Source organism: Heliangelus exortis, chromosome 1 (genome assembly GCF_036169615.1).
Source record: "Heliangelus exortis chromosome 1, bHelExo1.hap1, whole genome shotgun sequence".
Classification (NCBI taxonomy): Eukaryota; Metazoa; Chordata; class Aves; order Apodiformes; family Trochilidae; genus Heliangelus; species Heliangelus exortis.
In genome coordinates, this window is record NC_092422.1 from 134,646,153 (window position 1) to 134,667,378 (window position 21,226).

The 21,226-nt window shown below is 39.3% G+C and overlaps 1 protein-coding gene across 29 annotated transcripts in view; it reads right to left on the reverse strand.

Moving 5' to 3' along the window:
- The window catches only part of CACNA1C (calcium voltage-gated channel subunit alpha1 C), a 475,146-nt gene that overhangs the window by 394,629 nt on the left and 59,291 nt on the right, over positions 1 to 21,226 (reverse strand). For all 29 annotated transcript variants that reach the window (XM_071767749.1, XM_071767851.1, XM_071767801.1 and 26 more), the window contains exon 2: positions 2,706 to 3,028. In XM_071767749.1, coding sequence (XP_071623850.1) covers positions 2,706 to 3,028 — 323 coding nt within the window. The remainder of the gene's footprint in view (positions 1 to 2,705; positions 3,029 to 21,226) is intronic.

The window sequence follows — 21,226 nt, forward strand, 5'->3', positions numbered from 1 at the left end:
CTTACTGTCCAGTTGAATCACAAGGTATTTTTCTACTGACCAATTTGCTTGCACCATACTTCATCTACTTCAGTGGATTCCTTAACTTTCACTGCTGTGAATTGTCTTCAGACTCAGACTAGAGACCAGATTTACAGTCTGTCTACATTTACTTGCCTGCAAGAATATCCTGGAGGCTAGTTCTGGGATAACTCACCAGTGCTCTGGAGGGGAATGAAAAGCAGAATAGGACAGGGAGAATGCCAAGCATACCTGTGCCACAGAGTGCATTTGAGCATGAATTTATCTACCATGGGACTGTTTTTTCAGCACTGCCAAATGACAGCACATGTATGATTTTGGTCAGCAGACTACTGTTCTCAGCAGGTTTTAGCAGGAAATAACTGGAGATCAGGATGTGCAGCAGCCTGAATTGTTAGATGTACACAAATCCCAGACACCTGAGCTTTGTGTCTACTCAGACACATTCTATGTTTCCCAGAAGAGCCAAAGGATTTCAAACTTTCCATATTACTGTGCTTAAACCTGCAAATAATAGGAGATATAGGGTAATATGGAGGAGAGCATGCAGATTACACATGAAACCATGAGGACTTGTCAGGTACCCCATGTTGGCTGTTTATATGGTGTCTACTGCATAAAGACCTGGATTTCTATAGGGTTTCCTTTTCATAATTGCCTTTTTTTTCCTCAACTGTTTTGTTTTGACATGATCTTTATCTACTAATTTCTCACTGTTTAAGTTTCTTTTTCTTCTGTTCTCTTTTTTGCACCGTAAAAATAAAATGGTATGAAATCCACAAATACACTGCACACAAAGCAGAAAATAAAATACACAGCCAAATCTTTACTAAATAAGGTAATTAATTAATTTCAATTTTTCCTATCTGCAATTGCACCTTCAGGCTCTTAACGGTATAATGTTTGGGTAAGAAAAACCACAGAAGTACCATTTGATATTTGTTTAATATCTAATTTGCTTAGACTTAAATGGTTCTGCAAATTAAGCTACGGTTTTCTCAGTAGCTTTTAGCAATTACGAAAAGTCAGAGTACAGAATGAAATTAATTTATCACAACTTATCACTTGCCACAACGCTCATATTGTTACTTGTCACTGAACTGTCTCACATTTATAAACATTAGCTGTCCAACGAGAGGTCCTGATGGAAAAAAATACTTCTACCAACTCACCTAAAATTAAACAAAACCCCCAAAAAAGCAAGCAGCAGCATCTTTTGGTTGCTTTAATTGCACTGTTTTGATTCTCTCAGTCTCAGCGGTGCCATATTCTGTTTTACAACACATCATTCCCACCATACATTGCTGATCTTATTCATTTATCAAATGTCATTCTGTGCTGTTTCTATAAAGACATGTGGTTACTGGAGTGCTAGCAAGTAAACCAATATTCAGCTCCATCCTGTTAGTCATCATCCATCATCTTATGCTTAAGGTATCAGAGCTGTGCCAGAATGGATAAAAAGTAGCAAACTTAATCAGGGGGATTAAAAATTAGCATTTGAAGAAAAAAAAAAAAACAACGCAGGCAGGTAGTTTAAGGACATCCAAGAATTGACAGGAATATTTTAAACAAGTTCTTAGTCTGATAAATAAGTCAATTAACTCATATTCTGTTTTCATTGTTCTAAAATCCCACCAGACCCCCAAAGGAACAATATTATCACATTTTCTTAAGTGCCATCATTCATTTGTTAGCATATTAACTACTGCCAAGTTCTGTACTGCCTTTGCTTGATGTACCTATCCCTAATAAAATGCTTTTTTCTTTTGTATTTACTTAAGAGCCCCATTACCTTGTTATTTACTGCCAATTACAGCTCAAGTTTAGTATATGAGCTTGTGCTGATCACATCTGGGATAAGTAAAAAGGCTTGATGAAGCCAATTGCCAAACTCTTACAAACTTTCCAGGGAATCAGCACTGATCTTCACGCTCTGCAGTTCTGTGTGAATGGTTAACATCTATCATCTGTGACACAATCTGTCTCCATGCTACTTGATCTGGCCCTCTACTGCATTTGTACATGTTAAAGGATTAAATGTTTTTTTCACTGTTTCCATAAAACCAGTATCTCCTACCATACATTAGTAAGCCTTACTAGTTTAAGTGGAATTCCAATATAGTTAACAGACCTTAGTCCTTTTTTAGGGTCTTATCGCATAAGTTTGGTTTCTCCCCTCCTTTTGTCCCTTTCTTTATTCCTTACTGTAGCAAGTGTGATACCACATTTTTAACAAAAAAGCATTTCATTCTAAGTACCAGAACTGTTTAACTGGTGGCACCTTTTTAAGTGCCTGAAAAAAAAAAATAACAAAGGAAAAGCCAGCAGCTGCTATCAGTCCCATAGCGCTGGTTCAGTTCTGGCCTTAGATACCTTGCACATCTCCCATTGATTTCAGCCTAGATGACGTTTTTAAAAGAGTAGAATTTAACTCCTAGCCTTTATAATTTGAACTTCTAGTTATTTCTTAAGAAAGGGTATAGTCATGGCTTCAGTCTTAAGCGATTTTTTTTCTTCCCAGCATAAATGATCTCAGTTAAGACATCAAGAAATATTTGTATACTATCCATTCTTAGCCATGCCTTTCAACTTGAGGTATTGATTTCTTCACACTTATGAATAGCACCTGATGCACACAAACTATTTGCTGCTTTCCAAATGTGAGAACATCAAAAAGGATATTTCCATTCGACGATGCTGATGCATGCCCTCCGGATGGGATTTTTCAGCGTTAAACACAGCAATGCCCGGGGAGGACGCGTAGCTGTGGTGCTACCCTGTTTCTTCTGTTTCCCATACTGCTGCCGCTTCCTCTGCGTGGAGCTGGCTGTGGATATTGTTGCATTGCCAGCACTACCCATCAGTTTGGCTTGCCTGGCAGCATCGATCGCAGCTTGCCAGGACAGAGCTGCCCCTGGAGTAGGAATATGCTCTGGGGCAAGCCCTGCAGCTGCATTGGCATTCATGTTGGCATGAGCTGGACGGGGACTCCCATAGTTGGAACCTGTGAAAGCAAAAGAAAAAACAAAACAGAAATTTGTGAAGGCGTTTTTTTAAACAGCAGAAAAGAAAAATGGGGGTTTTAAAAATCTGAAGTATAAGTAAATTCAAGAGTTAAGGTTACATGGCTGGCTAAGCTGGCTAAGGCTATCCACTTACTACCAGCTTGTTCCTCCAATACAAGCTCTTCATTTTTAAGAATTCTATGCAATCATTCATCTTGTAACAGTCTCCCAACAAGTCCAAATGGACAGCAAGCTGTTAGAAGTGCTCCTAATCAATACAGATCTCTAGGGATTGACAGAAAAGAAACTGTCCTCCCTTTCTTTTCTTTTTTTTTTACCAACACATTTTGCAAGTTTGACTGTTTGAAATTTCAAAAGGTGAGGCTAGTTCTCATCGCTTTATCACACAGACATGCAGCACTATGCTATTTAGTACATGGCAAAGCACCCAAATGAGACAAGTCCTATCATAAAAATCCTTATGTTTTCAAGATCACCTCAGGGTACAGTGAAGGTTTACAAAGTTTAATTCTCTCTACAAATGGTATGCAATTTATAAGCCTGTGAACAGCCTGACTCAAAGTTACACTGAAGCAGAAACTGGATCACAAAGGCAGGGTTCATGGCTTTTTTGCTCTGTAGGATGCTCTGCAGACAGTTTAGGCCAGACAACATGTATTTAGAAAATGGAACTAATTCCTTATCCTGATAAGATTATTTTGATAGATGAGCTACTGAAATCAGTGGAGTAGCACTTATTTAGAAAACACGTATTAACAAGAATGCTAAGCGATGATAGTTTCATCTTTTGCACCTCTTTTAGCCAAAACTGAGGGACTATCTGCTTTTCCCCAATCATGATGATGGAATATATGTCAGGTGATATGTGACTGATATTTAGAAGGCCTTAGCAGTGCAAAAAATGAGTCACCCTTTAAAGCTAGTTAGTGCAACAGTTCCATTGTTTCAGTAAAGACAGGTAAGTAACCTATGCCTCTTCAATGAGGCTTTTCAATGACTCGAGACTTCAGTTACTTCAAAACAGATTACTCTTTCAAGCACATTGAAGATAAGGGAGAACTTGTGAAAGATTAATTTTGCTCACAGAAGAAAAAATATTGTTGAAAAGTGCAACATAAAATCTGTACTAACTCACAACAGCAATCTTTAATTAGGAAGAATGTCTTGTTTAGCTATGTCCTGTACAAGATTTAAGAAACTACTTATCTTGTGTAGATTTGCAAGTTTGCTTATGACCCTTGTGTTAAAAGACAAATAAAAGGAAGCCCAAGTGGTCTACAGATCTTTTTCCTCCATAGGCTACAAAACCAGTCTTCAATTTCAAAACACTGCACACTCAAGAGATTGTTTCTCCTCACTTCTGACCAGCAGAGCGTCTGATCAGATGCTTCAGAAAAGAGTGTACATGCAGGAGGCAGACAGTAGAAACCCAGCAAAGGAGTTAGATCACCTTTTATTTCAAAGTTCAAAGTCTTTGACTATATTCTGCTTTAGGTTAATATATGGTATTATTACATATACCAAATGGGCTCCTATAGTCTACTTGGCAAAGCAAACAGAAGGCCATGTGACACACTGCTTTCCTTAAAATACAAGATAAAAGACATTTAAACCCACAAAACTGGGAGCCTGTTCTTGAACCTAAGTCACCCAGTCATAGAGTTGTCCAGACTGGAAAAGACCTGTAAGACCATCCAGGCCAACCTTTAATCTAACTGCTAACCTAACCTAACCTAATCTACCTGCTGCTAGACCATATCCTTAAGCACTGTATCTGTATGATTTCTAAACCCATTCAGGGATGGTGATCCAACCACTTCTCCAGGCAGCCTGTCCCAGTGCTTAATAACCCTTTTTTTAAAGAGGTTTTCCCTAATATACAACCTAAACCTCCCCTGATATAACTTGAAGTCATCTCCCCCTCACACTCTTACTAGTTACTAGTGAGAAACGATTGACTGCTCCCCTTGTTACAACCTCCTTTCAGGTAGCTATAGAGTCATAACATCTCCCCTCAGCCTCACTGCCCCTCAAAGGACTTGTTCTTCAGACCCTTCACCAACTTCACTGCTTTTCTCTGGCCATGCTCCATACCCCTGCAGTGAGGGGCACAAAAGTGAACTCAGGATTTGAGGTGCAGCCTCACCAGAGACAAGTACAGGACTATGATCACTTCCTGGGTTCTGTTTGCCACATTATTTCTGATACAAGCCAGGATGCTGTTGTCCTTCTTGGCCACCTGGGCACACTGCTGGCTCGTATTCAGCCGACTGTCAATCAACACTTGTAGTGAAAAGAGGCAATCAGGTGTTGCTAATTACAAAGTGGGAGGTGTGAGCTTGTGTTAAGCCCACCTGTGCATGAGCCAATAAAAGGTGAGCTTCCGAATGCATGCTCAGCTCACTCTCGAGCAGCCAGAGGAGGAGGTTAGCTGAGTCCAGAGCAGAAGCACGGAACAAGGCTAGCCAAGTCTAAATGCAGCAAGTTCAGAGTACTCTATGTGCACCCTGGCAAGAACACCTGTTTGACTTCGAAACACCATGCCCCAAGAAAGGTTCATCTGCTACAAACACTCCCAGGTCCCTTTTCACCAGGCAGCTTTCCAGCCATTCTTCCCCAAGACTGTAGCACTGCATTGGAACATTGCTACCCAAGTGCAGGACCCAGCACTCAGCCTTGTTGAACCTCATACTATTGGCCTCAGCCTATTGATGGAGTCTGTCCAGGTCCCCCTGTAGAGCCTTCCTACTCTCAGGCAGATCAACACTCCTGCCCAGCCTGGTGTCATCTGCAAACTTACTGATGATGCACTCCATCCCCTCATGCTGACCACTGATGAAGATATTAAACAAAACTGACCCCAGTACTGAGTCCTGGGGAACACCACCTGTGACTGGCAGCCAACTGGATTGAACTCCATTCACCACAGCTCTTTGGGCCCAGTAGTTCTGCCAGTTTTTTTTACCCAGCAGAGCATGTGCCCATCCAAGCCTTGGACATAATTACCCAAGCAGCATATTTCATATCTGGATGTGCAATGCCAAGATATCACAGCAATAGCTGCACTACAAATGAACTAAAGCAGGTAAAATAAATATAATCACATTGACACACTGAGTGCAATCAGGATTACCTCTGCTCTGAAAGCATTCAAGATTTTAATCATCTCACTGAATCACAAGGAAGGACATAATAGAGTCAGATGTCATTTTATGTCACGCATTGCCACAGAATTTCCAGGCTGTTAAAGTTTGGATAGAAGGAAAATCAAGAGCTTGTCTGCTCACTAAAAAAATCTAGTTGTAAACCAGCCAAAGGAAGCTGGTGAGTAATATGACTCTGATATGTGAAAGGGAAAGCTGAAAGAAACAAGAAATGGGAAATAGTTAATTCACATCCCTCAGATTTTGAAACTGAAGAAAAAGAGCTTTCAGAATCACATAGGCTAAACAGATTTTCTCGATGAAGCTGGCAATCAATTGGCAGACAAACTTAGTTTTCTAAGACGAAGCAAATTGTACACAGCACTACTCATGAGATACATATTTATTTTCAGACTTGTTCCAGATGCAGATTTTTCTCTTTAGCATCTATTTGACCTTCCTAGCCTGAGGCACGCTGGAAAGAAAAATAAATGGAAAATTGCGCTAATTATTCTCCAAATCCATCTCTTCTTTAATACTGACCCATTATGCATGTGTTTTTCAGTAAAAGCAAACTTGCTGATCCATCACCACTGTGTTCTTATCATGCTGACTAGACCATGTGGTCCTGAAAACAAACAGCTGCTGCATCTTAATGAAGACTTTTCTGCAATTTAGGAGTGTGTCAAGCTTTTCTTATATTACTGCTTATTAGTTAGGTTTCACATGAGATTTCAAGTCTATGCCTTTTGTCTTCGATAGACCAGCAAAGTCAAGGATACAACTCCTAGTGGCTTTGCTGCTTTTGCTCCTAGCACGGTCAGCAGTCCAATAATAAAGTGCTTTGTCTCAAATTAATTTCAAAAGATGAGTCAGTAATGACAAATTTATATTAATAAATATTACAATTATTGATTACTGTTAAGAATCTGTCTGTTTTATGAAGTTTAGAGACAGCAGACTCTATCTATACTAAAAAAATAATAGAAGTGACAAATGGCTTGATCTGCAGGCAGTTTATAGAATTAGATTAAATTAAAGAGTGAAGCTCACACAGCTTCATGGAAAGTAGATTCAAGAACTGAGCAAAATATTTTCAAAGACAGCATAGCCAGACTTTCATGGAAAATTGAATTCTGCTTTATGATCTAAATGCCTAGGTGTTAATTCCTAGGAAGTAAGAAGAACACAATTCATATTGACTTTGTGAGACACCATGCTAAATCTCACCTATAGCACTTGCTTCTCTACCACCACAAAATTTTGCTGTAACCAGAGACCTTCAGCTACAGTTCTTTTCACCCATCACATTATAAGCAACAATCTTAAAAATGCAAACCTTGAAATTTTGTTACACGGCTGTATTTTTTCCCAAAGCAGAGGAAGAAATTTCATTTCCTAAAATTTCCTAAAATTTCATTTTCCTAAATTTCATTTAGGAAAAGGCAAAACTGGTTAAATCATAATGTCTTAACCGAAACACTGAAAGAAAGCACACAAAACGTAGGAAAGCAGTCACACTACTTTAAGGACATGAGAAAAAAGTTTTAAAAGACTGAAGGGAGAGATGCCTACCAAGAAACACGAAGAACTGTGCACATGAGCACACACATAAAAAGTCAGTGTCCATCTGCTAATACAAGGAAGAATGTGGAAAACATTGATGAATTAACCAATGGAAAAAGGAGAACATTTGAGAGAATATTTTAAAGCCACTTTAGTGTTACATGACCCTTTTGCACCAATTTTTACTGCAGAAAAAAAATCCATCAAAAGCAGGTGACTAGCACCAATTAATCCTCAAACCAAAACATATATTCATAGAATCATAGAATCGTCTGGGTTGGAAGGGACCTCTGAGATCATCAAGTCCAGCCCTTGATCCACTACTGCCGCGGTTACCAGACCATGGCACTGAGTGCCACATCCAGTCTCTTTTTAAATATCTCCAGGGATGGAGAATCCACTACTTCCCTGGGCAGCCCATTCCAGTGTTTGATCACCCTCTCCATAAAGAAATTCTTTCTAATATCCAACCTAAACCTCCCCTGGCACAACTTGAGACCATGCCCTCTTGTCTTGAGGTTTTCCATTGCAGCCTATGGTGAGAGCAGCTGCACCCCTGTAGCCCATGAAGGTCCATGGGGCAACAGATGTGGACCTGCACCAGTGGAGGACCCCATGTTCCCAAAGAAGGCCTTCACTGTGGGCAGCCTGTGCTGGATCTGTCTGTTCCTGAAGGACTGCTCCTCACTGGAGGAACTCCCTCCCATGGGAGGGACCTTACATTGAAGCAGAGAAAAAGTGTGAGGAGTCCTACCCACTGAGGCCAAAAGAGCAGCAGAAAAAAGCACGTGATAAACTGACCATAACCCTCACTCCCCATCCCCACATACCACTGAAGGGGAGGCGGTAGAGACATTGGAAGCAAAGTAATATGGGCCTGGTAAGAAAGGAGGAGTGGGAGAAAAATATTTTTAAGTTGTGGTTTGTTTCCCTTTGTCCTTCTCTGAATTGGTGACAGATGAAATTTAATTTTTTTGCCCAAGTTGAGACTGCTTTCCCAGTGACCATAACTGGTACAGAGCCCTTCCTGTGCCCTGTTCTTGTCTAGATGCATATCTTTTCATTATTTTTTCTCCTCCCCATCCCACACTGGGGGAGGAGCGAGTGCGCAGCTCCCTGGTTCTGTCATGCGCTGGGCCTCAACCATAAGAGCAGGCAAGGTGGCAGCAGTGGGTGACATGTCTCCCAACTTTATCCATGTTTTTATGAGATCTTGTATGACAACTTCACAAGGATGCTAAGAACATATGCATAAGAAAAGGAAAAAAAAAAAACTGGTATAAACAAGTAAGAACACAACGAATGCCTGAGAGCAGATTTCAGTGGTACGCAGCCTAAATTGGAGTTTGTATCACATGGAGTTGCACAAGTGCCTGTCCTGGACCTCATTTTGTTCAGTGTTTTCATTAATGATCTGGATAATAAAATGGTGAATGGTGTTATGAAATGAGCAGGTAATGATGAAGTTGGGAGATAAAAGAAAAAGGCTTGAACTCAAAATTAGTTTCATGAATTGGAAAGATTTTTAAAAATAGAATGGAGTTCAACAGGGACAAATGCAAAGTATTTAGCAAAGTGAATCATCTGCCCAGATTATTTTCAGAAAAGCCTTGGTGGTTATATTAGATCCACTACAGAAAAGAAGACGGTATTGTCATACTGCCTTCTCAAAAAATGCAATCATCACGATGTAGTATATGAACAGGGCTAAAATCTAAGCAACGCTGCAAGTAGTAGTTCTCTTCAGCTCAGCATTGGCAGAACTTCAGCTGAAATACATGGACAGTTTCAGGTTCCATACTTCAGGAAATATGTGGCTTGGTCCAGGGTACTCAGAAGAAAATGGATAACAACCAAAGGCTTAGAAAATGTGAACTATAAGGAAAAGTTACAGAAATGGGAATGCTGGAACTTGGATTGCTGCTTGTGAGGATGTGAGAGGGAGGAAGATATGATAAAATTATTCTAGCATTCTATAACAGTCTTTAAGCATGTGTGTGTGGTTTTTTTTTATATATATATGCATATATTATAAATGTTTTTAGCATGTATTTTTATATATGTGTGTGTATTTCAGAGAGCTTAAAGGGCCTATCTCTCACCATACTCAGAATGAATAAGCAGAAGAAATGGCTTTTGCAATAAGAATAATTCAGTATTTAACTTAGGAAAACATTTTCTAACCACAGAGACAATGAAGACAATGAAGCACATCTATTAACTGGTGGCAGAACCTCTAACACTCTAGATTTTTTAGACCAAGCCAGAAAAATATTTATCCATAATCATGCATATGAGGCAAGATTTATAGTGAGTAGTAGATTCTTTTGATAGTCTAAAGTGAGTTTGACCTGAAGGAAGTCCTTTGTACAGAAAGCTTATATATTTCTTCCATCAGTTAATCTATCAAAAAAAGATTCCTCTGAGTAAACCCTGCCTCATTCAAATGTTTAGATTAATCTTTGATACATCAGCATATTGTAAGACTTCAGAGCTCGTCACTCTGGGGAGTGGAAGGTGAGTGCCCTCAGTCTGATTGACCTGGAACTCTATTTACAGAAGCACTGACGCCGGAAAGGACCTCTGAGGTCATCAAGTCCTTTGGTTTTAAAACCTCACTCTGTCTAAAAGACTCCAAGTATCTCAGGATAACAACTGGTCATGCACAAAATCTAAAATCTTGAACTGAAATAAAACTATTTATCTGAGTGAGAGAACATCCTTTTCCAGAAATATTTATTAAATTTTCAGAAGACATCCGTGGAAATTTTCCCTAGTGAATGTAAGGTTGCACACTCAGCTTTATTGAAATAATGATTTGTATATTCTTCCTTCTTTGCCCTTAATAGAAAAAGCTGACAAAATCTTAATTCTGACATCTAATTGTCAGAATTACTAGTTACACTAATTTTGTTTTTCAAAAAATATTTTTGAAAAAAACAATGTTTTTTTCTATTAAAAAAATTGTAATACACATATATACTTTTAAGCATCATGTGAGAATAAAACTCAATGTGTAGATGTTAGCTCAGATAAGGCATTTAAAGAATTTTTGCTGTAAATTGTTTTGGGACTTCAGAACACACACATAAAAGACACATAAGACAGTTTGTTTGCTATAGTTGAGACTAAACACTTCTTGAATTCTAAACAAAAAAATCTTATTCAATGACCATGCTTCATTTGCAACTGGATTTTTGTTTTTCTTTATCTCCCCCCCTACAAACAGTGCTTATTTTCCTGCATACCATTAACTTAGGAAGATGCAAGGAGCTACTAACAATGTGAAAAAACACGTCCATTTCAATAAGGAGAGTTAATTGCACAAGGTCTTCTTTTTTCAAGTATCAAATGACTCCAAGTTCAATATTTATGCTTGAAAATTAACTACGGACATGGCATAGTAAGTTAATATAACTTTGCCAAGATTGTGAATTTTCTGAGGAAGAGATGTACTTTTTTTCTTAATTGGTAGAACATCCAGCACAACATATTCCTGGCTCATGAATAAGGCACAACAAGAATACAAGCGATAATTCCTTATCAACCCTGGAACAAATCATGGAACAAGTCTTCCTTTAAAATCATAATGTATTCAGCTGTCTCCATGCAAAAATACCTTGTTTCAGAGTGTGCTGAAAACCTGTTGCTTCCTCGTAAGACCTACCCTCCATATGCACGTAAGACACACAAAATGAACTAGGCACCAAGATACACATTTCCAACATTTCCACGCTTTTCTGTTTGAAAATGCCATGCTCTTCAGTGACAACAATTCAGTTGTTTGTGGTGGTTTTGGTTTTTCTGGGGGCGCTTTCGGGCAGCAGGGGGGTTTGCATTGGGTGTTTTTGTGTTTGTTTGCTTTGGTTTTGTTTTTAATAAAAGACACAATCCTGTTCTTGTAGTAAAAGCAAATTATATTCTTATTTACTGACAAATACGGGGGGTTTTACACCTCAGAAAAAAAAAAATTATAAAATTCCTCCCTGTCCTTCTTTCTAATTAGCAGGTGATGTCATCTGAGATTTCATCACTTAAGTATTCCTTCCTTTAATTCTCTAGTTTTATATTTTCATTCTGAAACAAAACAAAGCCTGCTATGGGGTGGGTAAGAAGGGGCAGATGTTGAGAGGCCAATGTGAGTTGAAGCATTTGCAATGCCTTGCAGCTTTCACGCTCCAAGCCAACACAAGTAATCCTTCTTGGCCTATGGAGACATATTTCTGATGGCACCTAGAATAAGCTCTCAGAAATGAAGCCAGGGAATATTTTCCTTTCTTTAACTATAGCTTACTGAAATGTTTATAACACTCAAAAATAGCAATGGAGGACTAGTGACGTAAAGATCCTTTTTACTAATAATAGTATTCATATTCATCTCAAATAAGCCTGAGAGAACCCAATTAGCCACATATTTGAAGGAATGGCTAGCAAGAGCTTTTATGTAAAACAGTAGTTCTGCTGTGATAATGCCATCTCCCACAGAATGAAAACCACAAAGGCATTACTAACAACAAATGGCACATAAATTCAAAACCGAGTTTCTTTACTTGAGGCAGTCACAGATGCATGTCTCATGGTATTGTGCATTAATGCATCTTTTTAAAGTATTTTAGGGTATCCATCAGTACAAAACCTTTGCAGTAATGTTCATGCACATCATGGTGATTTTCTTAGAACATGCTGCTTGGACAAACTGCAGACACAGATTCTCAATTGGAGACATCAAGAGAGACCTGCCCAAACCGTTTTTAAGAAGGGATCTTGTCTAAGCTCCCTCTGTAGTTAGTGCAGAGGACCACTTATTCTATTCTTAAGACAGATGTCTGAAATACAAGTGAAAGCAGCTGCTGGAAGTGCCAATCTCTCTTCAGATTGTACACAAGTAGTATAAAACATAAGTTTAATTGCACAAATGTAAGTGGATCAAATGAGATTAAATTACTCCCATTTATGTGTGGGGAGTACATGCATACACATGAAGCAGAGAGCTGCTTTTGGCCCAAAAGGTGGAGAAAAAAAAAGAACGTATATACAAATGTATGATATCTAAATAATTCAAAGCTTGCAATTGTAATGATTCTTCATCCTAGAAAAATCGATCAAAATTCTTTCACAAGTCAAAGTATTCTCAGTCCAGAAATAGCAGTCTGTTCCCAGTTATATCAGGTAGATGATGATTAAAAAGCACAGAGATCTCTCTTTAGGTCTGTATCTGAGTTACAATGAAGACAGACACAAACAAACCAGCCAGCCAAAACAAAAATGCCCTTTACTATCCAGATCCAATGGAGATCCTCCCTGATAAACAATACACAGTGCTAATTCTTACAGGCTGAGTTTTTTGCTTCCATTTGCTGTTATGGGGTTGGTGTTCAGCTGCTCAAAACCAGACAGCAGGAACATGGTTGGAAAGAGCTTAGCAAGGGTATAAAAGGCAAGTATATATCTAACCTTCCTATGTGAGCCATAGTACTCCCTGCCAGCCCTCCTTCACAGATGTGATACAGCAGAAAGCCATTAAACTATATTATCATAGAATAAGTTAGGCTAAAAGGGAGCTCTGAAGGCCATGTGGCTAAATCTGGTTGAAGCCCTCTTTCTTTTTAGCCCCCTCATTCAACGTGGTTAAATTTTAAAGTAGTTTGCACCACTACTACTATACCTGGGTTGCAAAGACTGACCACAGCAGAAGCCCAAATCAAAGGCTCATTCTGGTAATGGGCACACAGTTTAAGAGAACAGTACATACCTAATTTCATGAAGTACTTACTACTTCATATTTTATGAAAAGCAGACATCTGTAAATTATATTATTAGCACCCAACAAAAAAACAGTCACCTAAAAACTATTAGGTTTTGCCTTTCTGAAAAGCAGTAAAGATTTATGTTAAACTGCATTTACCTAATTTTAGATTATGCATGCAATATCCTAATAAATTAAAGATGGACTCCCTTCTTGAAATTCAGGCAGTTTCAAAGGAAAAGGTATTAAAAGATTCCTCAAGTGTCAAAACTGACTTTGATTTCAGCTATTAATCTTAGTGTTCTAAACATCAGTTTTCCATTATTAAAATGTGAATATTTTTTTCCCTTACTGGTTGGATTAAAATCAGCAAAACATCAGAAAACGCAGCTGAAGAGGGAAGTTTTTAAACAGGCTATACAAAAAGCTCTAGCACATCCTAAGAATGAAGCAAGTAAAATAAATTCATGTTTTCTTCTAATATCAGTCATCTAACTAATTGTATGCTATTTTTTAATAATTTAGGCAAAATAAAAGGGTTCAAACAGGAGGGCTCTTTTTAACTTAACTTAGCCATGTTAAGGTGCTAGAAACAGATCACTCAAATAACAGCAAAATTTTAATCGAGGGAAGAAAAAATATGCTGCCTTCTATTTCCTTTCATCCACAGAATCTTAAGAGGATACTCCATATGCAACATGCTCTGCAAAGCAAGAAAAGGAAGCCCTCACACTTGCAAACCTCCATTAAAACAAACCCACAGAAAATTACTGACCACATGAATGTAAGCCATGCTATACAACAAAGGGGAACAGTGGTTGTTTCATTTTCAGTGTGACATTAAATTTTTATTTGAAAAAAAATCTTGTATTCAAACTAGACCTTTTTGATTAGAGGTACTGCTGCATGAACAGATTTAGAGTCATATTTTTACAGTCACTTTGAATAAAAATACAAAGAAATAGAGAATTTAGTCACTTTCTTTGATACTTATAATACAATGTTCTATCTCTAATATGCAGAATTTTCTCTACCATTATTTTATTATTTACTGGTATCCTCTGATCTGAATATTAAGCATGTGTAATATTCAGATGCAAAAACAAGCACTCTTGACTTGCTGTGCTGCTTAAGAGCATTTCCGAGCTAAATAAGGCTCAAAATTAGAAGATTGCAACTGCAGCAAAAAGAGAGGCGGGGGGGGGGAGGGGAATAGAATAAAAGATTGGGAAAATTAACGAGAGACAATCTTTGTAAGCACCTGTATGAGAAAAAAAAGCATCTGGCTTACATCTTAGACTGAATACTGTAAGATGTAACCCTGAAATAGTTCTTATGTCACTGGCTGTCTATACAAACATTGTTAACCACCTCCTCTGTGACCTTTTCCGTAGCAGAAGCAAACAAATGTTTGAGATGGTCTTTATAGATTCTTTCTAAAAATAAAAAGTCCTGCTTACATAAACGCAGATTCATTGATCATTACTGAGTTTACATGTACCAGATCTGGCAAAGGTGGCAAGAGGAGATGCACACCAGGTTTGTAGAGTACTTGCTTAGGATTCACTGGGCATTATTTCTGTACTGCCATTGAGATAGCACTCCAGTCACTGCTTCAGTTCCATCTTTCTGATAGTTTTCAGATCACACCAAAGGTGCTAAAAGCTGAGGCTTTTGCATTCTTGTCTTGGGATACTCAGCATTTCATAGGATCAGCATCACAGGAGAGTCATGAAATTTCCCACAAACTATTTACTCTAATAGCACCTAAACACGGGTTAAGAGATAACTACATCTATACTGCTCATTAGAAAACAAACAAACAAAGAAACAAACAAAAGAAAATAAATTAATATCCTGAGCCCCAAAGAACAAAAAACAACAGAAAAAAAACACCCCAGAAACAAACAAACCCCAAAAACCAACAACAAACAAAACCATCCAGCCTATTTGCAAGGAGCTGGCATCCAACTTTCAAGACCACCTGGACACATTTCTGTCTGACCTGCAGTAGGTAACCCTGCTATGGCAGGGAGGTGGAACTCGATCTCCAGACTTTCCTTCCAGTCCCTACAATTTTCTATTATTACCTCTGTAGCTTGGCATCCCTTGTTTAGAGACAGAGGGTGTATACAAGTTAGCTCCTTTTTCATGACTGAGCTGCTTTGTCCAGGGAGCCAGCTGCCTGGCTCCAATGCTCAGAGTGAAGCAACAAATAAGCAATGTGGACCTCAATGAGTTTCAACCCATATGTGAGACTAAAAGCCCAGGTAACATGGCTTTATAGAGCATTACTACAAAACACAGCATCAAAGGTCCTGGTTCTAGAATCCACACCTCAAAAGAATTGTAAAATAAAGAACTGAGAAGAAGAGGTACAGGAAAATGCAGGGTGCAATAATATCTTACAGTGAGAGACTAAAGACATCTGAATCATTTAATCTTGCATAAGAGACAGCTTAAAAAATTATCCAGAATTTATCAGCATGAGCATGCAAAGGACTTTTGACATCCCATGACTCTTTCAACTAACTGGAAAAACCCTTATGAGAATAAATATTTGGTAACTGTAATTAAGCAAACTCAGATGTCTCATAAGGTATACATTGCTAACAATGAGGAATCCTAACCAGTAGAAAATATAACTGAAATGTCATGGTTTACCCTCCACTTTGCCTCTCCATGTTAGGCCTGGGTGTTTTTTTAGTGTCCTGTTGGTGCTCAAACAGAAGGATTCAGAAACTGCTGGGTGAGTCTTTGGCTTGGCAGATGTCCTCAACCACAGCAGGAAACACAAAACCATTATAATGATATTTTTAAATAATACTTCATTTAGAAATCTCTCTGTAAAATCGTATCCTTTACAACGCATTGAGCCCTGTAGTGGGATAAATGCAACATTTTCACATACAGACTGGGGATCCCCATTGTCATCCTTATTTCATGTTATTTGCAGCACAATGGCTTAATCAGAAAAATAGTGTTACAAAAACAGTAATGTTATTTTAAGTAAATTACTCCTACTCAAATATATACATTTCCTGAAACATTCTCTTGTTTCAAGATTTGAGTCATTGTATCATTACCAGGCTCAGGCAGTAAAAGAGCATTCAAAAGCAAATGTTGAAATGATGACAGAAAGCATCATAGCAATCCTATGCAAAATTATACAATAACTTTCTATAGAGGCATAGCATGTGTTTGTGATCTCTATAGAAAGCTTGAAGTGGAAGCTTCTGCTGAGAAATACTACATTTTAAGAACTCCCCTTCCTATTTTCAAAATTCACTATTAAAATTTCGGTTCAAAAAGTGTGTGATCTATTTTATAAGCACTTCGCAAGCAAGAGTTTGTCTCAAGAAGGGCAGGTATTATTTTGAACTGGTCTACCCGTTCGCAGATGACAATTTCTGTGAGCAGAGTTTTTTGTTGGTGCATGTAGTGAAATGAGGCAACCAGGTGCCACTAATTGCCAGGTAGCGGGCATGAGTTTGTGTTAAACCCACCTGTGCCTGATTAGGGCGGATCCCCAGTGCGCACGAGGAGGATTAGGGGGCCAGTAAGTGGAAAGGGCGAGGCTTGAGTGGCGCAGCCGATTAGCACGCGGTATTTATACAGACAACCCCGAGCAATGCTGAGGCCTGAGTTCGAGCCTCACCCTAATGGTGATGAGGTCTAGTGGCGCAACCAAGTTAGTGCGGTGCTGAGACAAAGCTCCAGTGGCGCAATCAGGTTAGCGCGGTGCTCCGAAAGCAGCTGATCTCTGCTGGCTTCCTCAGGCGTGAGCTGAGCCTGTGCTTCAAGTTTCCCCTTTTATTGGCCCCCTAATCCTGCTCATGCGCACTGGGGATCCGCCCTAATCAGGCACAGGTGGGCTTAACACAAACTCATGTCCGCTACCTGGCAATTAGTGCCACCTGGTTGCCTCATTTCAGTACAGGTGCACTTCAGGAAGGTTTAGCATTTGCTTCAAGGACCACAGCTGCAGCAGCTCGGGCTTTCTTTGAGGGCATGGCAGGCATTCAGTCTATACAGTTCGTGCAAAGGGCAGCATGATAGAGTCAAGGCTGTAAATTCAGGAAAGAAGAGTCTCTGAAGAGATAATAGGAAGATACATAAAGATTTCCTATCCCTGCTTGTGGCAGTGAGAAGAATAAATTTCAAAGATATATGCATTCTTTGAGATAATAGAGTGTTATAAAGGCATTTTTTTAAAGTGTGTGTGTGTCCCCCTTTATTTATGATGATAAAAACTTGCCCTGCTGAGATGGGTTAACTGTTTCTCCTCATGTTGCCAGAATTAAACACCTTTCTATTCCTCCTCTGGCTGCATCCTAGAGGGACAAGGGCTCTTCCCTCTTGTTGAAATCACAGACCCATCACAGTTCACCTGGTACTCCAGGCTCTGGCAAGCAGAAGCCTGTTTGCCAGCACAACCAAATTTGGACAACATTGTGAAGTTAACAAGATCAAAAGAATTTTCCACCTCTATTTATCTTCTGTTTGGGACCCTGTTACTGTATAATTTTGAAATTATTAAAAAATGGCACTTTCAAAATGAGGCATGCTGTATTTTTTTTTTTCCTCAAAAGTACAAAACACACAAACCAAAGACTACAGAGAACTGTCTCTACATTGCTACTACCTAACTATTCACCTTTCCTTGTAAATTTTTGTACATTCCAGCCAGACCGCCTAACCACCCTCTCTAGCTAGGGGAAGCAGATTAAATTCAATACTGCATGGTTCCTCTGAAGCTTTGTTTTCTGGCAGGCTTGCCATCCCTCACTGACACTGCCTGGAAGGCCCCATCTCCTTCCTGAAGCTACCTGTTTTGACTTTACAATATTCTCTGCTCTAACCATAGTATTGAGAAGAGTGAATTGTTCTCACCCCAGATGGAGACAAGGCTGTTCCTCAAGAAGAAGCTTTCCTGAATTTCCAACAGGGATTTTTCCTGAGTTACTGTTTTTCTTGTCATGCTTTTCTGTTCTTTAACAATCTACTCTATTTAATGGCATGTGCTCAGGTAGGTAGTATATATTTAATCTATTTACATCCAAACAGGCCACCTCAAAGACAGGTGACTTACTGAAGCCTATTAGGACATAACTCCTGTCTTCACATGATACTTTGGTTGTTGAGGATCAAAAGTAGAAATAAACACACATCAAGGACTGGAATTCATTTCACTAGGTCTAAAATCTGACATTAAGTCTAACTTGGCAACCAAAGCATTATCTATATATTCAAGGCATGGCAAAATACTGTATAAAAAGCAGTCTACCTCACCTGCTCTAGATATCTATAATGTTCTATGCCTACACCTGCCATCCTCTCCAGTGACAACACATGGACTCTAGATTTTTAGCTCCACTAGACAAATTAAACAACTACAACGAGGTAAAACAAAATTTATGCCAAATTATTAGTTTTACTATACGAAGAATGACATTGTGAAAACATAGACCATTTCTCTCTTATTTGCTACTATTCTATTTCTTTCCAAATATTTCATAACACAGTAAGATTCTTCCAATCACAGGCACTTATTCATTCTGGTCCACTAAGCAAATTATACTTATTATACTATATATACACACCAAACTGTGTAGTCACAGTGCAACTGCAGACTTCTCCAAGACATTCTAATGGTTCCAGAGCATATTTTTTTTTCCCAGCTATTTGGAAACAAAAATAAAATTGCCCCGTGATACACTAACTGGAAAGATGGCAGATAAAACCAGAAATGGCTGCATATCTCGGCTGCTATTCATCCCTGTTGGTGGTTACTGATAAATATGTGTAGAGTTCAGAAGAAGAGAGAGTCTTAATTCCTTTTATCCATCAGCACCAAGTACACTGTGTGCACACCACATACTACAATGCACAGTCTCCAGTAAGAGACCAGAAAGCATCCTCTTTGCTATCAGATTCACATCCGATCATGGCAACATCTACATTTAAAAGAAGCACACCTTATCTCTGCAACTTACATTCAAGGGTGAAACCACACACACCCCAAGGATAAAGTATCTGGTACAGAATTCATACCAAGGACTCTGTACTGACTCCTCATAAACCTGTGAATCATTTGTTTCCTCTTACGTAAGACACTGATCTCTTTCCATGACCATTGTATCTCCTAAGTATAAAACTGCTGATCACCAGGGAAAGATTGTAAGTACAAAGAGAATCCTCTTATTAATATGTAGCATTTGCATGCCAATGTTAAGACTACTCAGAATGCTTGGTAGTAGGTCTGCAGGCAGATGACTTAGTCCTGGCTTGGGTAACTGAACAGATCATGGAAAACTACTGGATGTGATAAGAGAAATTACCAGACATGCCAATGGAGTGAGAACCTGACAAGAGTTACAGGTAGTATCGCGAGGAATGGCCAAATTTCACACACAGTTAAGAGGGTGCCTTAATCAGAGATGACAAAAATCCACAGGTAAGCAAAAGGAAGTATTGCAGTCCTGTGCCCAGGTAACTGTCATCCCAAATAAGGCCAGGGTTAGTGAGTACCAGTATCAGAAACAACAGATTTGGGTATGGATGTAGAAAATCTGGGACCAGTGGGGAAAAATAGTAGCTAAGGTTGAGATGTTCATTCTGGAGCAGACTGGACAGAGCACAGAGGCAAAGGCAGAGACTGAAAGGGATCTGAAAAAAAACCAAAACTGAAAGCAGAACTGAAAAGGGACGATGCAAAGCACATGACAACAGTTGTATGGGGGTACTCACTGGAAGCCCTACACTTGCTCTCCACAGTTGAACCAGTACAACAAACCAGTCTGTTGTTCTGATCATACCATAAGATTCAAGCCTAGTTGTGCCATCAGCAGGACCAGGGCATGGGGTGCTCTCCCTGGCTTAGAGACAGACAGATGGATTGAGCATCCCAGTTTTGCTATGTCAGTGTCATGATGACATCAGTAACTACACGCGATTTCATAACATTCATCTCATTAAAATTAAATGCCATATTAATTTCTGCCTAGGCTAAAAGATGAGCAGGATAAAAACTTCCTATGGCCATACTGACCTGAGCCCACCCAAGACCCCTCAGCAGGTGGCAGACTGTGGCTGTGGCAGCGACTATGAGGGGCAGCTGTGCCTATCGGGTGGAGAGGGTGGGTCAAGTGACTTTAATGGATCAATCACAGAGTTCCTGCCCATGGTAGTTGGTTTGAAATGGCTCCAGAAAGACCCCTCTCCTTGCCTCCTTGGCTGGGATGCTTTGAGTTTGCTGTTTGTTATCTTTCCCTGTGCTGCTGGTGTTCTGCATCCCGTTTTCTCACTGGAGAAGAACTTTGTTTACTGAGACAGGTCACTTTCACCTGCCTCCCCCAGAAGGACTTGCTGCTTGCCACTGCAAGGCTTTTTGTGAAATGTTGCTGGAACCCTGGACTCAGGCATCGCTGCCGCCGCCATCACCTCCATCTGCTGCTACTTCCAATTTGGGACATAATTATCATCCAAGGAGTGTGGGTTCCATAATTAAGTATTTGTATATGTTTCTATGTAATTTTCCATTAATACTCCTATTTATTATTTCATTAAAGCCCTTCTAGAGGTTTTTTCCAACCTTAAAGTCTCTCTCATTTATTCCCCTTTCATTGTGCCCTGGGAGGGAAGTAGGGAGGTAGCAGAAAGCTTCTGTCAACCTGGTTAATGTCTAAAACCATTACCATTTCTTTACCTATACCTCCCAG